We start from the raw sequence: 21151 nt of genomic DNA on the forward strand, positions 1-21151 counted from the left end.
TGTTGTCATCTTTACGCGGTTCACTTCCAACAATTTTGTTCCCTCGGTCTGACGGGCACGAGTCGAGTAATCCAGTGGCATCTGTCGCGTCGCGGCGGGTTCGAACGTGGAGCGGTCCCTGGCTTTCACGAGAAGTCACTTGAAGGGATTTCATTGACATCTCCTTCCGCTGTTCTCAAACATGGTGGGGGGGTGGGGGGCAGAGGGGGGAGAGGGGGGTGGGGGCAGAAGGGGGTGGGGGGCAGAGGGCCGTGGGGCTCGCCTGCTCTGCAAGCGTTCCAAACTAATTCTTCAACCCGTGACAATTTTGGGTAAAATATTGGGTGGAAAAGAAGTAAAACATGTCCAGTACGTTTATTGTATTATACCATTAGTTGGGCGTGCTGATGCTCACCTGTAATGGAGCGCTACGGAGGTAATGGTTGTTGGCTAACGTAGATCTGTGAGTTTATGAAATGGCCTTGCTGTACTACCATCTCCTGACCACCTCGCAACCTAGCACTGTTCGTGACATGTCGCAAACCTCCAAGATCCAACAAAGTGGCAGGATCACCGACGCGATTCAAGAGTCCATTGCTATGTCTCATCCTCCCAGCCACCTCGCTTCCTAAGCCTGCATTCCCTGGTCATTTGCAGGCAGATTGTGACTGCGCGCGAGTTGGGCCGTTGCTCGTGCGAGACATGCTTGGCGTGCGTTCTCCCTCTGGTGTCCAGGTCCCAAGGGCTCGCCGGGGTTCGCTGGGGAACCGGGGATGCCAGGGTTCAAGGGCATTCGGGGGCAGCCGGGAGATCCGGGTCCATCCGGGGCCATGGGGCCTCCAGGTGAGACCAGCTGCTGCCGCCCGCGACATGAGGCACGGCAATAGCAGCCGCCAGACGACAGTCGACACGATGGGCATCGTACCGGCAGCAAGACAACAGCCTGCGTGACGTAACGTCAATACCACACATACGGTACCACCACAGCAAGCAGACGCACAAATGGCCCGCCGGACAAATCGACGCTGCCAATGCAGCACACCGACGTAGACACACGCGACAGCCAGAGCACGACACGCAAACTTAGAGGCGATATTGCGACGATCGGACAAAACCAGAGCAACTACTGGACAGCAACAACTGCAACCATTTGAAAGGCACGCAGCATCTAAACGCAATAACGTCACGCGACGCTTCGTGAAAATGAAAATAAATGCTGCTCTAGCATAGACGGTCGGTGCAGAGAGCGTCAGGGCTGGGAAACACGAGAGAGGGTGAGAAAGATCGCAACACAGCCTGGGACCAGTCAACAGTGGGAGCCACTTTCACCGATGAGACATCGTCAGTGTGAGTGCCGTTGTGTATTGTCGTGGGGCCACACGTCATGGGCCACACTAAAGGCCGCCAGTGGCCCGCGGGCCTTGCAATGAAGAACACTGAAATGTATCGGGCATTAGCTGGGCATTAGCCTTGATACATTTCACAGAAACCTCGGGGGGTGGAAAGTGGTGGGGTAGGGGGGGGCAGCCCTCCAACGAGTCCACCCTTGGGGCAGGAGGGCCCTTCATCCAACTACAACCATCAATCACAAGACAACAACAACGGCATGCACACACACCAGGCACCGCCAAGCCGAGTACAACAGCCACTGCCCGTGTTGCCTCCGCCGTGTCTCTGTCATTGCCAGGATCCGCGGGAGCCACGGGGGATAGGGGACCCCCAGGCTTCCCCGGCCAGGAAGGTGTCCACGGGCGACCTGGTAAAACTGGCACGGCGGGCCCACCGGGGAGGAGAGGGCCACCGGGGGAGGTGCGCGTGGGCCAGCCGGGCTTGCCCGGAGAGCCGGGACGCACGGGGCCACTGGGGTCACGTGGGGAGAGCGGTCAGCCCGGCGTGGAAGGGCAGAAGGGTGAGCGAGGATGCGTCGTGCGGCGACCGGCACGATTGAGATACAGACGAGCGCGAATAGCACCGACGTTATGGCCTTAGTTATCATGGCCATCGTCATGACCACCGATATCTTCATCCACCACCATCTTGACAACCATCGTCATCATCTGTCGTGTAATTTCATCATCCCCGCCACCCGCGATATGAGGTGATCCAATCACGGTTAGCACAGTTGGCTACGTACGGTGCAAAATAAGTTCAATATACATACATATAATCAGTGAATTGAGTAAACATTTGATTTACATATATAGCCAATTGCCATTGTTGGTGGGCTGCTGTCTGCAACATGGATACTAAAATGTTTTGGTCTGCAGTCATCTCATCATAGCCATTGGTAGTAGTCAGAGTGATCGTTGGCAGAAAGAAAAAACGCAAACTCATGCGTTGCTGTGGAGCACCGTGGACAAACGCTTTTGTCCATCAGCCAGTTGGCTTTCTCGACCATTTCGGAAGAACTACATTATGTGTTTAATTTATTGTCCATCTCCTAACCTCTGATTAGCACGGTTGGCTACGTACGGTGCAAAATAAGTTCAGCATACATATCAAGCAGGCTTAAACAATTACTGCAAGTTTAACCGGTATTTTTCGTCACTGATGTCACGAAAAAAAACTTACCGTGCGTGCACAGGAAACGACGGCACTGCAGGGCGGGCGGGACTCAAAGGGCCGAAGGGCGACTCTGGGCAACCAGGGCAGCCGGGCCGGCCGGGCCCCGCAGGTCCTCAAGGAGGCCCGGGCCTGCCCGGGACCTCGGGCTCCACGGGGCCACCTGGGCCATTTGGAAGACCAGGTACTACCGTGCGAGCCCTGGGACAACCGATGAGTGATATCCTCCGCAACCGGGTCCTCTGCGCCACTTGTCTGAGATTTCAGTTCTCTATTTGCTATATTTACACAACACCTGAACAGAAAGCAGACCCGTGCCGGGCCAGGAAGTTCTTGGAAAAGCTCAGCACGCTCGTTTTCTTGTTCCTGTTGTTTCAAAGCCATCCGGCTCTGTGGGTTCGAGACCCCCCCACCCCCTCCCACATCTCTACACCCTTCCCCTTCCCTCTGTAGCTAACCTAGCCATACCTTTCATCTAGATTCAAATGTTCTGTTTTGTATGCTTGCTATTGTTGACACCTTAGATTTGCTTGCTGTTGACAGGATCGATGTTGTTGCTGCTACGGCTGATGGTAGCCATGAAGATGTTGCTGCTACTGCTAATGGTGATGGTAGCCATGTAAATGCTGCTGCTGCTGATGATGACAGCCCTGAAGTTGCCAATGATAACCACGATACTGCTGTTGCTGCTGATGTTGCTGCTGATGATTGCGATGACGGAAAGAGTCGCGATGCTTCTGCTGATGATTGCGAGGATGGCAAGAGTCACGATGTTGATGTCCTTGATGCTGCCTCTGCAGGCCCTGCTGGACAGAAAGGCAGCCCTGGTGACGAGGGCTATCCAGGCCCACAAGGAGCGAAGGGACTGACCGGGCCACCGGGTTTTCCTGGCCCACCGGGAAAGCTGGGCTCGGTAGGCTCCTCGGGAGTGCCGGGCATCGCTGGGATGCCCGGGAAGGACAGCACCAAAGGTAAAGACTTCACCTACCATGGGTTATGGCACGGTCCAAAGCCCGGCCAATGCCATGCAGTTCAGCTCATGTGTGCCCCATGTGTGGGGAGCAGTGGTGCAGAGATTAGCGCTGCAGTGAATGCACGACGCTATGAACCCGGTGACCTGAGTCCCATTCCCGGCCATTGTCCGAGGCGAACATCAAAACCGGTGAAGGGCTTCTCTCATAGTCCAACTCATTCTACAATGACTACTATTTGTAAACTTCAACACTGGGGATACAAAGGTGGCCAGGCGTGGTATTGGCCATACCACCCCCTCGTGCACCGTTCCAGCCTTCATAGCTGCTCGCTAACAGTACTTTCCCAGATAAATCTGTGTAGGCTATAGGGGGAATCTTTCTCTTTGTATGAACCCGTGGGTATCCCGTGTGTGTCTATATGTATGTATTTTGTTGAACTTCTTTTGCACTGTACGTAGCCAGCCATGCTAATCGGAGGTGTGGGGGAAGGACAACAAACTAAACACAACAACAAGCAGTTCTAAATAAATTCGTTTTCAGTCTAGATTTAAAAGTGCACAGCTCCAGCGGCCTACAACCGTACGTGTCCGTGTGTGTCTGTAACTGCGTGGGGACGTCTGTATCCTTCAGGTGCCAAGGGCAGTGCGGGCATGGCTGGATTCCCCGGGGTGCCCGGGGCAAGGGGCCCGCAGGGCCTCCCAGGCCAGATTGGCCCACAAGGCCCAGTTGGCAGCAAGGGCCTCCGGGGCCAGACGGGCAGCCAAGGGCAGAAGGGTACGTATCGGCGGCCATAGTCGACCCCACACAAAAACTGTTTCCGGACAAACGCATATAGAGTGTGATTCCTCAGTTACAAGTTATGGCTTGCTGAGGCCTTTATCCAGCAAGCAATGCTTAGAAACTTGGCTAATAATGATATAAATAATAACACTTGCAATTGTATCGCGCCCATAATGTAGCGCAGCATCTTAGTGTGCAGTTTATTCTTTTTATCCGAGGTGGCCACCTGATGGCAGCTCGTACTTGTCCTGTGCAATGTGGAACACAGCCCTGGCCTGTACACGGCAATTAGTCTGCCAGTAAGGGGCGATGTTGCTGTTGTTTCAATTAAGCAAGTTGATGATGATTGGTACAATAAGGTTAATATCAAGGTCAAGTGTTTTTAATCCACCGTACCTCCCCAATGCTTACATCCTTCTGCTAGATCCAACAGTTGTTAGCGAATTGCCCGATGATGCTGGATGTAATTACCAGAGAAACGTCGTGCTCAAATTTTAAATGATGTTGATTCACTCTTCAACACACCGGTGGGCTAAAGTAGTGAACTATTTGTCCTTTGTAAACGTGACATGTTTTACTATTTGGCCGTGTCGGGTGGTGGAGGGTTACGACACATTTATAAATAACGCGATCTAACCCAAAAACCTTTATTATGAATAATATTGGTCGCGAAAGCCTACGTGTTAAACTGAGTTGTTGCTGACTCGACATTTTACCTTCCAAAAGGAACGAGCATTGCCCAGAAACAATGATGCCACCCCTGCACCCCATCTGTGCCGATTTTATTTCTAGGTTCCCGCGGGGAGGAGGGCCCCCCTGGACCCCCGCCAGTTTTTCTCAAGGCGGAAATTAACGGCATTCCGGGAGACCGGGGAGAACTGGGAACGCCGGGCGTTTCTGGGGAAACAGGTGCGTCAGGCCTCCTCACTCTCGACAGACCTCCCAGGTCTCCCCGCTCCCTCCGTTCCGCCCTCTCCCCCCCGCTCCCATCGCTGTCCCCGCTCTCCCAGATCTCTCAAATGCCCTGCGGAGGGCCTTCATAGAGCTCCCACTAGCGGGGTGACCCTTCCCACCAGCGGTGGAGTGAGCAAGCACTTGCTGGGCTGCACCGTGCACCCCGCTGGTCGAAGTGGCTAGGAGGCCGCTTGACGCTCGATCGCCGTGTGACGTCTGGCAGGTGAAAAGGGGATGCCCGGATTCCAGGGGAGCCCGGGAATCCCCGGCCTCCCAGGCACTCCCAGCTTTAACAAGGGGGAGGTGGGAGCGCCTGGCATTCCGGGCAAACCGGGCCTTCCCGGCGACGTTGGCCCTGCCGGCACCCGTGGCATCTCGGGATTCCCTGGCATGCCGGGACAGCAGGTGAGAGAACGAGCTCAGCCGACGGGACGCGACGAGACAGACGGTTTGAGTTGAGACTCTTTTGGGAGCGCACGTAGTCACATTTACGGATAGTGGAGTGGGATGGGAGAAGAGAGGCCGACTGGGGAAGGTTCATAGAGGATCTGGAAGATGATGAAGGTGCTCTTGCAGTTGACTTGGGAGTAGCTAGATGGGGCAGTGCTGAGATCTGGACACCGGGGTGGTGCGGTCTCAATCACGGGAGCAGGTTGGAAGTCTACGTCTGGCACAAGAGGAATGTGGGGAGTCTGCAGAGGAGAGAGTTTGGCTGTGACAAAGGCAGGGATGGGATCCCAGTGGCAAGTGGCTAACATCAGTGGGAAGTGATGTCAGAACTTGCCTTGGGCCACCAGGAGGTTGACCATGCCTTAAATGAGTACTCGGTGAGCTGTCTATAGAACATTGGCACGGAAGAGACAAAGACGGCTGTGCACTGTCCTGGTCAAACAACCTCTTTGTGTGCTGTGCTGGTGGAAACGATATTGCATTCCCTGCTACTTATTTGTTCGCACCAGCAAATGTTGTATGGGCAACTTTAGCGTAACGGTAAAGGCTGTGGTTATGCAGTTAGTGGTAGTTACTGTCCAGGAAAGGTAAAGAAGCGACGTTATTTTGGACAAAGTTTGGGGCAAACAGCTGGTTTGTAAAACATAAAAAAGACGTACTTAAAGATCGCACGTACGTTTGGAAATAGTTCAGAAAGTGTCAGTTTTATCCATAGTAGAGGTTTGTTTGGGTTAGATCGCGTAAATATATAAATCTGCCGTTAAACCCGCCACCACCCGACACAGCCAACTAGTAAGGGTTGTCACGTAAACAGAACGTGCCAATTCGTCACTAGTACAGGACCACTGGTGTGTTGGAGAACCAAGCCACAACATTTACAATCCGAGTACGACGTTTCGCCAGTAATTACAACTAGCTTCATTAGGCGACAGCCAGATTTGTGGAGAAGTCTAACTGTTTCGTTATATCGAGGCGTAGACGTGGTGACCACGCTTCTGCGCTCTTGAGTCAACGTCCATGATGCATGCGCATTATGTGAGCCCTTTGAACTTGTCCTTCCTGTCTATTGTGTGTATTAAAATCGCTGTACCAACGGTAATCCCTATTGTAGTATGGTGGCCTGTATAGGCATGCATTTAAACAATGTATTATTTGATGATTCGCTTCCACGCAGCACTAAGTCAGTAGCTATCCAAACGGTTAAAATTATTTTTAATATTTTATATTATTTTCGTGTTTTTTTAGTCTTTAGTTTTTTTAGTCTCATGCTGATCATTCGTCCTGTTTGCCCAACATCATTTCCCACAAGTGCAGTTAATCCGATACACACCTGTATTACCGAAGCTATCAACAGAAGGTGTGTTACGGATTAACTGCACTTGTGGCAAATGCTATGTTGGGCAAACAGGACGAATGATCAGCATGAGACTAAAAGAACACCAAAGAAATATGAAATACTCACAAATACAACTGTCAGCAGTAGCAGAACACGCGTGCAAATGAGGACACTCAAATTATTTTGATAATGTTGAAGTTCTGTGCAAAACTAGCTACTACTGGCTAAGACTAATTAGAGAATCTATCGATATTGAAAGAAATCAAAAATAATTTTAACACATATATTTACACGATCCAACCCAAAACTTCTACTATAGATGATATTGGTCGCAAAAGTCTACGTGTTTAAAATGTGTGCACATAGACTTACATACAAAAAAAGGATGAGTTTGTTACAAACAAATATTGTTCGTTCCTGGGTGGAACAAACAATAGAGACAACGTATTCTCTGATGCCAGCCTTAATCGGTGTGCTCGCGAACAACAGTGGCTGCGGACATCCTGTTGGGCTGCATAGGGGATATTTGTCTTAGTCTGTGTGTCTGTGTGTGGTTTTTTTTTGCTTTAAAAGGGTGAACTGGGCTCTCAGGGGCCTTCAGGCCCACCAGGAAACGATGGACTCCAAGGCCCAAAAGGTGATGGCTCGCTGTGAGAGTTGGGCTGTTGCCTCTTAGCCGAGAGCGGTGGTGGTGGTAGCTGCGATGCTGCACATGGCTCTCTGTGATCCACCACTGTGGAGGCAGCAGCGAGGATCGTTGGATCATCCCACCAATGTTGTGACACTCCTCCCTTCCTGTGGGCGTCAGGGAGGTGCCATACGCTGGCTCACCAGAAGGCAGTACAGCAGGTGGACTAATCGCCACCTGTTTCCATCTTTACGGCGATGGCAATTGCCATCGCCGTGGATTTTCTCCGGGTGCTCCAGTTTCCTCCCGTCTGTATGAAACATTCATTAATTTCCCATGGCTAGATGTTGACTGCCTTCCCTGGTATACTGGAGGACATGGGTTTGAACCCGCCCCTGACAATGCCTGTATATTTGGAGTTTGCATGTGCTCCCTGTGGTCCAGTGTATTTTTCTCCGGGTCCTCCGGTTTTTCCCTCCACATTTAGATTTTTTGTTTTAAATCTGATGTAGCAGAGATTGGGATGCCACAGTTACTTGTGAGCGTATTTCACGAGTTTGTCAGGGTTTGGACGTTTGGCCTGCTGTTCTCCAGCAAGGTTTCAGGCTGACTTTTTCTCAGGGACACCGTTCTTCCACCATTGGCCACTCGCCACCGCTGCACGATATATGTCGACATTTTCACCCACGAGGTTCACTCAGGCCAGTCTCCTCGGACCCCACAGCGTCCCGTATTCTAAGCGAAGGTGAATAAACAATAAAATAATTAAACAATTCCCCGTCGCATCCCGACGACTGCCGCCGCCATCGGTGGCGAGATGTTAACTACCTCGCCTGGTGTGCAGGAGGTCGTGGGTTCAATCCCAACCCTGACGCCTGCTGCTGTATATTTAGAGTTTGTATGTCTCTCTCCCCATGGCCGCGTGGATTTTTCTCCGGGCCTACCGATTTTCTCCTCCACGTTCAGAATGAACGTGCGTTTGGAATTTTTAGCCGCTATAAATTTCCACGCGTTAAGCCACTTCGTTGAGCTATCATTTGCGGCCAGGTCGCTTCTGAAAAAGAGCTACTTAGCTCATAACAAAAATCTCGTTTATAGTTTTTAGGATATGAAGTTACACACTCGAGTACCTGGCTCGGTGTTGAAGACATCGACGCTCGCTCGGAGTGTTGTGGAGAGCGCCTGCCCCAACCATCTATAAAGCCTCTGGTGTTGTGCTGTTGCTGCTGTGCTGCAGGGGACCCCGGAGATGCCACTGCCATACCTGGAAGCCCCGGGTCAAGGGGCGAACCAGGCTTACCTGGGCAGCCAGGTGAAGCAAATCCACCGCCTCTCACACTCGTCTCTCAACGCACATTCCCAGAACGCTTTGATCCTATGTGCAGTGTGCGGTGATGGTAAAGTCATATTTTAGATTATTCCCGGTGTGCCACATTAATAGCTTGTTTAATCATTAATCAGAGGAGTTATTTCCTGCTGGGTGTGTCATGCTAACCCACGCCATTATCATCAACATCATTAGCCATGGCCTATCCACTGCTGGATCGTCGCCATGCCTCGCATGGTCCCACGACGTCCGCAAGCCGTCGTCCTCGTCGATCGGTAATAATCATCCCCTGCCCGTGACTTGTGCTGCCCGAGCCCACCGTTAGCAGCACTCAACACAACGTCTCTCCGATTTGCCCGCGTTCTCTCTGCACCACGCGCCGTTCCTCTTCCTGTCCCGCGACCAAGGGTGCGCTTTACATCTCCCGTCCAACTTTCTCCGTTCCACGCCAAACGTTTCTCATCCGGACGTCAGAGCCGGCTATACGCACCTCGGGGGGTGCCGACGGTTTGCCACGCTTCACGTTGACATCGCAGTAACGAAACGGAGCGACGTGTTGGGTCAGCGCGAGACGCCGCTCTCCCGTGTGCGTGACGCTGTGCAGGTGGGCATGGTTTTGAGGGCGACCTGGGCCAGAGGGGACCGAGCGGACTGCCGGGGGTTCTGGGTGCCAAGGGGACGCGGGGAGACCCCGGGCGTGCGGGTGCAGCCGGTACTGCGTTCGCCGTTGCTCTCCTTCACCCCACGCCAAAGGGACGTGGAATGTCCACCGACCGCTGGCTCACGTCCGTCGGGAAAGATATTAGCGCAGCCTCTTGCGTAAAGGAGATCGTGTCGCCTCCCAGATTGAAATTGCTCCGCTTGCAGCGAGTGGAGGGATCGGAATGAGGTTTGAAGTGTTCAGGGATTTTCATGCATAGCCAAGGGTGACCCCTAGCGACAGCTATCACTGTGTGGCACAATGTGTACACAGCATCGGCCTGCTCGTGGGCTTTCGGCTGCTAGTAGGGGGGTCATGTGGTGGACGGGACCGTATTCTCCAGATTATCAGAAGCCCGACAAGATCAGTCGGTGGAGGCGCGCGCCTGAAAATTAACACTACGGAGGCAAAGAGTTCGTGGGCCACAAAAATGTTGTCAAATTCCCTTCCCGCGGGTGCCGAGGTCGCCATACCCTGGTTTGCTAGGCGATTGCAGTACTGCAACAAGTGGATTGATTTCCATCTGTTTTCATCTGTACAGGGACAGAGTATTGTGCCACCTCGCACATGTGGGTTTTCTCCTGGTTCTCCTCGAGTTTCCTGCAACATGTACAATCACTCAAGAGTGGAGTTTAGCGCAAATATCCCACTGTAGGGCCACAGAGCTTGGGCAATTTTCGGTACCGGCTCTGGCTGCCTTCCCACTTTATTTGCCATTCCCCATGACTGCGCTTCACCAATTGATGACTTTGATTGAGGGTGCATCCCCAAATGATACGGTCATGTCGAAGAAGAAAAAGACGGTGTGTTTTCAAATCAGGATAATGTACGTATGTTGTATGTATGTTGTATGTATGTTGTATGTATGTTGTATGTATGGTGTATGTATGTATGTTGAACTTATTTCGCACCGGACGTAGCCAAGCCGTGGTAATCGGAGGTGGGAATATCACCGTGGGGAGCTCTCTTCCGCTCGATGATTATTAACGCGTTGCTTTAATCTGGCGAGAGGAGTCGTCTGGGAGATGGTTCTGAACAATTCGATGAAAACATAAATCAGGGTGCTTTCCAGATTCTTTGGTTCTATTCGGTAAAGTCACGTAGGTAAAAAAATAAAACAACAAAAATCACGACGCTTCGGCCACAACACAAGCGGCCTTCATCAGGTGAAGGGACCAGGCTGTCTCCAAGACTGCGCTGGAGTGAAACAGAGCCAAGCTCAGACCACGGCCTTTAAGCTGTGTGAGAGGGATTAAGGTGCCTTGACAAAGGAATTAGCATAACAATTTGCATTTTAATAGGCGGACTTAGCATGATGAAAGGTAGGGAGGGGGTCGACCTGTGCAGGCTGGCGAGGTGGCACGGCAGCGTCCACAAGCTGGTGGTGTGAAAAGGGGATTTTAAGCTGCGAAAGTTTTGGGTACCACTACTTGAAAATATACTGTACCACTGAGAAATTAGTTTAATGTTTGGTTCGATTTAGAACATCTTTCCAATGGTTGCTTAATTTGAAACCATCTCGGTTGAAATTGTGTCTGTGTTTGTAGATCTGAATTGCCTTGTGAACAAATCTCTGATAGAAACCCGTGGGTTTGCAAAGAACCTTGGTATCGGAGAAAATTATATCGTGATCACCCACAGCGTTGTAACAGTGATCAGCCACGGCAGAAAAAATTGTTTTGCCGTGTTTCAAATCTGATTTGTGCTCGCGAATTCGGTCAGAGACATGTCGCTTCGTCTCCCCGATATAGCAATCACCGCAGGTACTACTCAATTTGTAAACCCCGGGGTACTGTAAGTCAGGAATGACATCCTTCACGGATGGGATCAGATCACGAATTTTGTGTACTGTATTGCTTTCCAGATTATAAGACACCCTCACCAATTGTTTCTTATAATCCGAAGATTGTGGTGTTGAACGTATTTGATGAGGTGTGCGGTGTTTGTAGCCATGATGAGGGGCGGTGACCACTGTGTGTGTTTGGTGTGGTGGGTGTGTGTGGTGTATGTGTGGTGTGTGTGGTGTGTGGGGTGTGTGGTGTGTGTGTGGTGTGTGTGTGGTGTATGTGTGGTGTGTGTTTGGTGTGTGTGGTGTGTGTGGTGTGTGTGTGTGGTGTGTGTGTGTGCAGGGTTCGCTGGAAATCCAGGCAGCCCGGGTTTGCTGGGCGCCGCGGGGTCTGAGGGCCAACCAGGGCCTCGTGGCACTCCAGGCCCGACAGGACCCACCGGGCAAAAAGGTTTCCTTAGCAAACAGCCTCGCGACAAACAACCAGGCCGCACTCACCACACTCACTGACGCCGCTCATCACACTGCAAGTGGTAACACTTGCCGCTTCTTCCCTCGCACCGCTCCACTTTGGATTCCCTCCCATCGTCTCTTTTTCCCCAAGTTCACATAACAAAAATAACTTTGCTCAATTCAAGAAGACGTGTGACACTCGTGCCTATTACCACCTTCATGCGTGTGCTGTTTGTTGCTGGCCATTTGATGTTTTGGACCTTTCGGGCCTGTGCTGAATAACTGCGCAAAAAAAATGTATTGACCGCATTCACTCACCGCAAGCTGTTCGCCGTACTCACCTCATCGCCGCACGGCTGCCTGCCTTGCTCACCGTGGTTCCTCCTCGCCCCTCTTGAGCCGTTCTCTTTCTCCTCTTTCGAGAGCGAGCGAATGCTGTGCCCGTTACAGGTTGGATACCGTCATTATTATTATTATTGCCGCTGTTGTTATTGTCACACACGAGTGTTACACCTTTTTTTTCCTCGTCAGGTTTCCGTGGATCTCCGGGGACGGACGGACTGGACGGAGTCCCCGGGAAAAAGGGGCTCCAGGGATCTCCGGGTGAGTCCGAGCTAACGCCACCTCCCATGTGACTTTTACTCAGGCCCATCGATGTCGCCTCTGCAGGAGCTCCTCTACCTACGAACATTCGACTTACGAACTTTCAGTGATACGAACAAACCTGCCCGTATGTCCAGTTGCCTGTTCGGAACCGAGAGCCGTAAGTTCAACCACCGCGGAATAAATGGCGGTGGTGGCATTTACATCTGCAGAACATGAATAGATGAAGAACCAGTGGCATCTACAGGAGATTATACAACTTTTAACGCTGTTCCCCCTGTGTTTAGTGTACATGCCGTACAACATCTTTGGAATCAACAGGAGAAAAATTGAGCAAATCGACTTACGAACCGGCACCATTGTATCTGAACTCACAGCAGTTCACCGACTTTTAAGCCCCCATCTCTGTAACACAGCATTTTGTACGTACGTATGTTGAACTTCTTCCACCCCGTACGTAGCTAACCGCACTAATCGTCGCGGCAGTTTGCGTTCATGATACAATGTCAGTGATGATAATGATGGCAATCGACAGCAGTGGAAATGCTGCTGATTGATAGAAGATATGATTCGTATTTTGATGATGATTGATGGATGTTGGACATCGTTCACACCGTACGTAGCCAACCGTGCTAATCGGAGGTGCGGGACAGTGATGATGATGATGATGACGATGCTGCTAACGATGGAGAGTGACAATGATGATACTGGTGATGAGCGGCTATCCCATCGCTTCATGACAGTGATGACACTGATGGTGAATTGACGGTAACAATGATGATGGTGCGGTATCCCTCGTCGCTGAGCAGGCTCCTCGCTGCCCGGATCTGAGGGCCTCAGTGGTCCCCGTGGTCCCAAGGGCGTGCCTGGGATCCCGGCCCTGGGGATCGGTCCCCAGGGCATCCCCGGGGAAAAGGGAGTCAAGGGAGACATTGGTGAGGCCTGGAAAACATCCGCCTCCACACTCGGGCTCAAGCAGATTTATCCATGGGACTCTTTTCTGCGTTAAGCACAGTCTCTGTGCTTAATGCAGACTCGATGCCCCGTACCAGGTGTCTTATTTGGTGTTCAAACATCTAAACACCTCCGGTATTAAAGCCTTTTTCTTCATTTTATCTCAACATGATCACCTCCTCGACACCCTCATCCTCCTTGTCCTCCAGCGCCTCATCATCATCCTCCTCCTCATCATCATTATCCTCATCATCCTCCTCCTCATCATCATCCTCATCATCATCCTCCTCTTCCTCCTCATCATCATCATCCTCCTCCTCCTCCTCCTCATCATCATCATCCTCATCATCATCATCCTCCTCCTCATCATCATCATCATCATACTCCTCCTCATCATCATACTCCTCCTCATCATCATCATCCTCATCATCCTCTTCCTCCTCCTCATCATCATACTCCTCCTCCTCCTCATCATCCTTATCATCAACATTATCCTCATGATCAGCATCACCCTTATCATCATCATCATCATCATCCTCATCATCATCCTCCTAATCATCATCTTCCTCCTCCTCCTCCTCATCATCATCATCATCCTCCTGCTCATCATCACCATCCTCCTCCTCCTTGTCTTCCAGCTCCTCATTATCTTCCTCCCCCTCATCATCATCATCCTCCTCCACCTCCTCATCCTCCTCATCATTATCCTCATCATCATCCTCCTAATCATCATCAACATCCTCATCATCATCCTCCTCATCCTCCTCCTCATCCTCCTCCTCATCATCATCACACACACACCTCCCGTGAACTGTGGTGGTTTCGTTGTGGATGAGTGCTCTCTCACCGCGTGTGCCCCTGTGTTTGGTTGTGCCCTCGGTCCCGTCCCGTGGCGCCACTCTGCATGGCCGTGCCGGGGGTCGGGTGGCTCTGCAGGCTGCTCTGGTGAGTACCGCCTGTTCTCCTCAAGCGCGTGTTTTCATAACGCGAATTTGATATAACGCAATTCATGTACGAGGGAAAAGGTGTTTTATAACGCGGATGCGAATTTGGTATAACGCGAACGAGTGAACGGAACGATCCTGATTTGAAGCTTTTGTGATTGCAGGAATCCATACTCTTTGGTTCTTTTGGTAAAGCCATGTAGGATGACGATTGCATCCGCCCGATGATGGTTGCTTGTGTTGCGGTCGAAATGTCGTGATCTATATTTTTTTCTACCTACGTGACTTTACCGACATAACCAAAGAGTATGAATGGAACTACGTCGCGCGAATAGGAATAAGCGTTTCGTACGGCTGCCTCTACATAGCATCACGCAAGGCGGGATGCTGCTGGATGTTTCTAGATGCTACTCACGCGGTGTCGCACACTGTGTTGTGCCTGAACGTGGCTGCAGGTGAACCGGGTGTCGAGGGTCCCCCTGGTCCCATTGGAGCTCAAGGTTTCCCTGCTCCCCTGCCAGGCGAAGAAGGGGACCAGGGTCCCCCAGGATCACAAGGATTTCCAGGTAGAGAGCCATCCTAGACCCCCGTCTTCCTGATCCCCCGTCTTCCTGATCCCCCATCTTCCTGCACCCCCGTCTTCCTGAACCCCCGTCTTCCTAGACCCCCGTCTTCCTAGACCCCCGTCTTCCTGAACCCCCGTCTTCCTAGACCCCCGTCTTCCTGAACCCCCGTCTTCCTGATCCCCCGTCTTCCTGAACCCCCGTCTTCATGATCCCCCGTCTTCCTGATCCCCCATCTTCCTGAACCCCCGTCTTCCTGAAGCCCCGTCTTCCTGAACCCCCGTCTTCCTGCACCCCCGTCTTCCTGATCCCCCGTCTTCCTAGACCCCCGTCTTCCTGGACCCCCGTCTTCCTAGACCCCCGTCTTCCTGAACCCCCGTCTTCCTGCACCCCCGTCTTCCTGAACCCCCGTATTCCTGATCCCCCGTCTTCCTAGACCCCCGTCTTCCTGATCCCCCGTCTTCCTAGACCCCCGTCTTCCTGAACCCCCGTCTTCCTGAACCCCCGTCTTCCTGAACCCCTGTCTTCCTGGACCCCCGTCTTCCTGATCCCCCGTCTTGCTGATCCCCCGTCTTCCTGAACCCCCGTCTTCCTGATCCCTTCCTGATCCCCCGTCTTCCTGAACCCCCGTCTTCCTGAACCCCCGTCTTCCTAGACCCCCGTCTTGCTGAACCCCCGTCTTCCTGCACCCCCCGTCTTTATGGACCTGTGTATCTGAAGCCCTGTCACTGAGCCATGTTGTATGCTGCTCACTCCTGGTGCATTTTAATTATCGCGCTGCAGGGGGCGCTTGTGCCCACGAAATAGATTCGATTTGCCTGCGACCTCCCTTACAATCGTGTCATGGTCAATGCAATGGACTTGCAATTCCAGAGGTCACCGGTTTTTGCTTAAACGCCACTTGAAACGACGATGCGGCGAGTTTCTTAAACCCGCCCCCGAATCTGTCCACCAAGCAGTATTAATTCGTGTGGCACAGTCAGTCTGTGATTGGCAGGTCCGCGTGTGGTGGGGGTAAAATGTGGGTCCTCTCACCTATTGCATTCTCGTCAAGGATTATGAACCACCACGTGAACAACGGCCATTCCACCCAGACGGTCACCGCATCGCGCGGCGCTTTCAGATGCGCTTCTGCGGCCATCTGCAACGCTCTTCCTTCCGATATTAGGAAGCCACTGGAGCTATGAACTATTCAATCATCCAGATTTAAAACGAATTTCTTTAGAACTGCTTTTTGCGTTTTAGTTTGTTGTCCTTTCCCCCCGAACCTCCAATTCGCATGATTGGCTACGTACGGTGCGAAAGAAGTTCAACATACATATTGCAAAACGTCTGACCAGCATGGAAGGGTCTGACAAAATACCCTCTTGAGGGGGGTCCTCGAGAGCTCCCTTCATTGGAAGCCCTTCCACCACCAGTGGGACGAGCGAGCGCGAGATCGGAGGGCAGCTCCTTTGCCCCTTGTTTGTGCGTACAAGCGCTTGCGACCACGTGCTGGTGTGCAGGTCCAAGAGGCAAGTTTGGGCCCTCCGGCACACCCGGCCTCACTGGAGCGAAGGGGGTGGGGGGGCCACCCGGAGATAATGGGCCGGACGGCCCAGCAGGGCCCGCGGGCAACAGCGGACGACCTGGCGGGCCAGGCCCTCCTGGGATCGCCGGCCTAAAGGGTGTGTGTGTGTGTGTGTGTTTGTTTTTGTTGTGCGGAGCGGAAGTGTGGTGTAGCGGTTCGCATGCCGCGCTACGAACCCGGCGACACGAGTTCACCAGCTACGATTACCTGAACCGATCCTGGGCCTCCCCTAGGTCGCCTCAGCCTAAAATGAGTACCTGGCTGCCGGCCTCGGCCCTTGGTCATGTGAGGCCCTTGGTCATGTGACCACATCTCGGCTGTACTAAAGGGAGAGTGGTGGCACAGCGGTTAGCGCGTCGCGCGCCACGAACCCGGCGTGCCCCAAGTTCGATTCCCCGCTCACGGCCACCAGCAGCGGTGGCGATTATCTGAAACCGGTCCTGGGCCTCCCCTAATTCGGAGTCAGCCTCAAATGAGTACCCGGTGCAGTGTGTAGTAAACATCGCCACTGGGGAGACAAATGCGGCCGGGCGTGGTGTTGGCCACCAACCCCCTCGTGCCGTGCCGGCCTTCATAGGTGCTACTCATGCCTGTCAACCCCTTATCAGGGCCCTACCTTACTACAGACAAATTCAGACAGTATTGATCACCCGTGCCCCTTATAAATCTCAACGTTCATCCTACAAAGTCCCATCACAAGGGACACACATAAATAGGCATTTTATTTTGCCCGTATTGAAACGGCTGTACGCCGTATGGACCTGTAAACTCAATTTCCCTGTACAAGAATACGGGGTAAACCGTATGAGTTGACAGGTATGGCTACTCGCTAACAGCACTTGCCCCAACATTACGTTCAGGCTATACGGGGGATCTTTGTCCGTCCTCACTGTGACCCCTCTCCTCCCCCATCAGGGATTAATTACTCACTGAATATTTTATGGTGGAGTACATGGCAAGTACAGTAACTCGTAGCGACGGACATAAGGAGATGTGGTGTGCCGGGTGATTAAATATTTTCTGGGGTTACCTTCACCAGCTGACGTTAAGCCCTTGACACCCATGCAGTTGATGGCAACTTGTTACCATTCAGCCAGCAATCAGCCCTTGGCTGGTACAACAAAAAACGCTGTACATTTCCAGTAGCACGCCAGCATCTGTGACCGTCATGGGTGAGTTCAGGAGGATTAAAGTTTATTTTGCTGAACCAGCTGGGAAGTCAAGAGGCAAGGGACCGAGTGTCATATGGCTGTGTGATCTGGGCGACCGAAATTCCCCAAAAAACATTTTTTTTAAAACAGTTCGGCATTTGAAGCAAATAGAACTCGGAGCAAAAAAATACGTAAAATTAAAAACAAAACCGCACAAACGTGAGTCGGTGTTAAACAATGAATTCCCCGGAGCGTGAGTTTGCTCGCCGCGGATTATTTTTAGACTATGGGTCCCTTTTTGCGTGTAATTCATCCGGGACAGTTTCCCTGTTTGTTCGGGAACACGTTCGCTGTTTCCCTGGGCACAGCTTTGCGTTCCATGTAAGGAACGTCCTCACCTCTTATCAGAATATGTATTTACCTGAATAGAACCTTGAATGTCTCACGAGCTGTGGTGCAATACTCCGCGCATTGCGCTACAACCTAAGTTTGAATCCCGGGCCACAGCTACAATCAGCGGCGGGTGACATCTGAATCTGTCCTGGTCCTCAGCTAGATTGCCTCGGCTGTACATGGGTATCTGGTGTGATGTGTAAACACCAAAACTGAGGAGGCAAAGGTGACTGGGTATGGTGGTAGCCACATCATCCCCTCGTGGGCCGTGCCGACCTTCGTTGATTCTCGCTAGCGGCACTTGCCCCAACTGTCTGTCAAGGCTATACGGGGGATCTTCGTCTTGTTGTGCCCTCAGGACCGCGGGGAGACACTGGCTCTCAGGGTCCCACCGGAACGCGGGGTTTCCCGGGCGATCCAGGATCCGCTGGAACGAAGGGAAGCACGGGGCCTACAGGTAACCTCGTCGCACTGAAGTAGACACGCGATTATACCCATCATGCCCAAAAGCATCGACGTATTAAAGTATTGTCGTAAACACCGCACCTCCGATTAGCACGGTTGGCTACGTACGGTGCAAAAGACATGCATGCACCGTTAATATCCCGGTATAGGGCCACAGAGCTTGGCCAAAATAGTTGGTAGGGTCGGTTCTTGCTGCTGCCTCCCCACTCGTCTGTGGTCGTCCCACACCTCTGAGGACAGCGCCCAAAACGGTGATGACGTTGACTATGACGATATTGATGACGACGAAGATGATGATGATGATGATTACAATGAAAACGATGATGATTGTGATATTGCTGTTGATGAAGATGATGTTGACGTCAGCGCACGCCACACAGCGTTGTTCCCGACCCGTCGTGACGAGACCCCACCGAGTAAAATGTCTACGTCGCCGTTCGTCTCCGCAGGCGTAGCGGGCGGCCAGGGCCCTCCAGGCCCGCCCGGGAAGCCAATGAAGGTCCAAGCGGCGCGCGGGTCCAACGGCCTTCCCGGCACCCCGGGTCAGATGGGCTTCAAGGGCGACGCTGGAGCCAAGGGCCTGCAGGGCCAGTCAGGTGAGGCTCGGAGTGTGGGCAGGATCCTCCGTGGCGATGGCAGCGGGACTCCTAAGAGTACTTGGGGGAGCAGGGGCAGCCAAAGCGTGGGGCTCGCGAGGCGGACGCCGTTCTTGCGCAGCCGACGTGCGGCTCCACTGACGGGCACAGGGTGCCACTTTTCGGTGTAAAATGTCATTTCAGTTGCCATCTTTGAACACGTCCAAGTTTACAGTTTGTCTTCATGGCCTGTTCCCATCTCCTGGCGAAGTAAAGATCGGATTGAAACTAGTCCTTAACGAGAGCGGCACTCGCGTAATTTGGCAGCACGTCTCTTCGGTAAGAAGAGCGTCTTCTGTTGCCCCTCTGCCTCCCTGTTGCACCCGGAGGCTGGGCATGCGTGTGTGTGTGGAGTTGACCCCGTGACCCCAGCATGTGTGCATGTACATGTTTGTGCGGAGCGGTAGTGTGGCGGTGACAATTGGACCTCATGGCGGGCACCCCGGGGTCCTGAGTAAACGGAAGTCGAAATCGTAATTGATTGATTTATTTTTGGCGACTCCGTCCCACCGCGCACATAAACGCCGCGACCCTGCTGGCGCGGATCGTTCTGTTGTCGTGTCGTGTCCAAGCGCAGCGAGATCGAATGTGCAGAAGAGCTGAACAAGCGAATGCACTTCATGCTCGGGTATGGGCAGGATCATAACAAGTCTTATCCAAAGCTGCTCAAACTGCCTACACGACTTAAGTCCTTTATATGTCATAACGGTATGCATAATACAGTGAAACTGCTCCCTTATCTTCATTATTATTTGTGACCTACCAATGTCTGCAGCCAGGATCAATGGATTACAATCCTATTACCTGCAGATATTTAACAGATGAGATGCGTTGCACCGTTAATTCCTCCTGTTTGATAATTAACACATCTCTTGACCGTACGCATATGTGCAGATAGGTTTGTCTTTTTTTGCGGTTAAGCCATAGTCCCAACATACCGCTCGTATCAATGCGGATAAGAGGAGCGGCGACCCACTACTCTGTAGAGTAACATTGGTATAAACGCTTGTTACAGTATGAACAGCGCATTGAAAACGCGTACCATTGTATCTACTGTTTACAAAGTGCGTTCACAAAACCACACGAGAAACACGATGATTGACAGAGGGGTGTAAATAAAAATGTTCTCAGGTGTATTTAAATAGAGGTACTGCAGGTAAGTAGTTTTCAGTTTTAAAGGCATAGTCTAACAAGACGACACTTGCCACCATCCTTCAAACACATTGGTGAAAAAGAGCAAAGTCTTTGTTTACATTATAATATATTGTTTATATTATATTATAATGTAATGTTTACATTACAATGTAATGTTTACATTATAATATAATGTTGATGCGAGAGCCGGAGGCTAATGAGACCCCGGGGTCCCGCCATGAGGTTCAATTATCTGAACCTGTTCTGGGCCTCCCCTAGATTGCCTTAGCCTCAAATGAGCACCTTGTGCAGTGCGTAAGCATCGCCACTGGGGAGACAAAGGTGGCCAGGCGTGCTGGCCTCCGTGGGTGTTCGCTGACGGCGCTTGCCCCACAAGTCTGCGAGGGCTATGAGGGGGATCTTTGTCTTTGCGTGCGCGTGTATTATTGTACAGGGGATCGGGGCAACCGTGGGCTGCCCGGCCTGAACGGTCGGGACGGGCGGCCCGGCGCCGCGGGGTCGCCCGGTGACCCCGGCAACTCAGGGTTCCCCGGGAAGATCGGGCCGCAAGGTGAGGGTTCACGCCGTGGCCTCACGGTGCGGGGACACGGTTGCGGTGGTTGCGGTGGTGCGGTGGTGCGGTGGTGCGGTGGTGCGGTGGTGCGGTGGTGCGGAGGGGCGGAGGGGCGGCGGTGCGGTGGGGCAGTGCGGTGACTGACGCAGTGTGGGCACAATATCACGAGGGGGAAGAGACCCCGAGCCGAGGGAAAAGGTGGCGCACTGCAATGGTGACCTTTTATGTTCAGCTCA

At 52.3% G+C, this 21151-nt stretch overlaps 1 protein-coding gene across 1 annotated transcript in view; it reads left to right on the forward strand.

Moving 5' to 3' along the window:
- Positions 1-21151, forward strand: part of LOC116956298 (uncharacterized) — a 170081-nt gene that overhangs the window by 132551 nt on the left and 16379 nt on the right. The window contains exons 27-45 of the mRNA XM_076054022.1: positions 715-822; positions 1667-1888; positions 2564-2725; positions 3342-3512; positions 4146-4289; positions 5088-5204; positions 5473-5654; positions 7609-7672; positions 8901-8975; positions 9595-9702; positions 11820-11927; positions 12461-12532; positions 13342-13467; positions 14423-14431; positions 14640-14996; positions 16499-16660; positions 18466-18564; positions 19022-19168; positions 20796-20912. Coding sequence (XP_075910137.1) covers positions 715-822; positions 1667-1888; positions 2564-2725; positions 3342-3512; positions 4146-4289; positions 5088-5204; positions 5473-5654; positions 7609-7672; positions 8901-8975; positions 9595-9702; positions 11820-11927; positions 12461-12532; positions 13342-13467; positions 14423-14431; positions 14640-14996; positions 16499-16660; positions 18466-18564; positions 19022-19168; positions 20796-20912 — 2550 coding nt within the window. The remainder of the gene's footprint in view (positions 1-714; positions 823-1666; positions 1889-2563; positions 2726-3341; positions 3513-4145; positions 4290-5087; positions 5205-5472; positions 5655-7608; positions 7673-8900; positions 8976-9594; positions 9703-11819; positions 11928-12460; positions 12533-13341; positions 13468-14422; positions 14432-14639; positions 14997-16498; positions 16661-18465; positions 18565-19021; positions 19169-20795; positions 20913-21151) is intronic.

The sequence above is a fragment of the Petromyzon marinus genome, chromosome 64 (assembly GCF_048934315.1).
Source record: "Petromyzon marinus isolate PM22_M1 ecotype Great Lakes invasive population chromosome 64, UKy_Petmar_22M1.pri1.0, whole genome shotgun sequence".
NCBI classification, from domain to species: domain Eukaryota; kingdom Metazoa; phylum Chordata; class Hyperoartia; order Petromyzontiformes; family Petromyzontidae; genus Petromyzon; species Petromyzon marinus.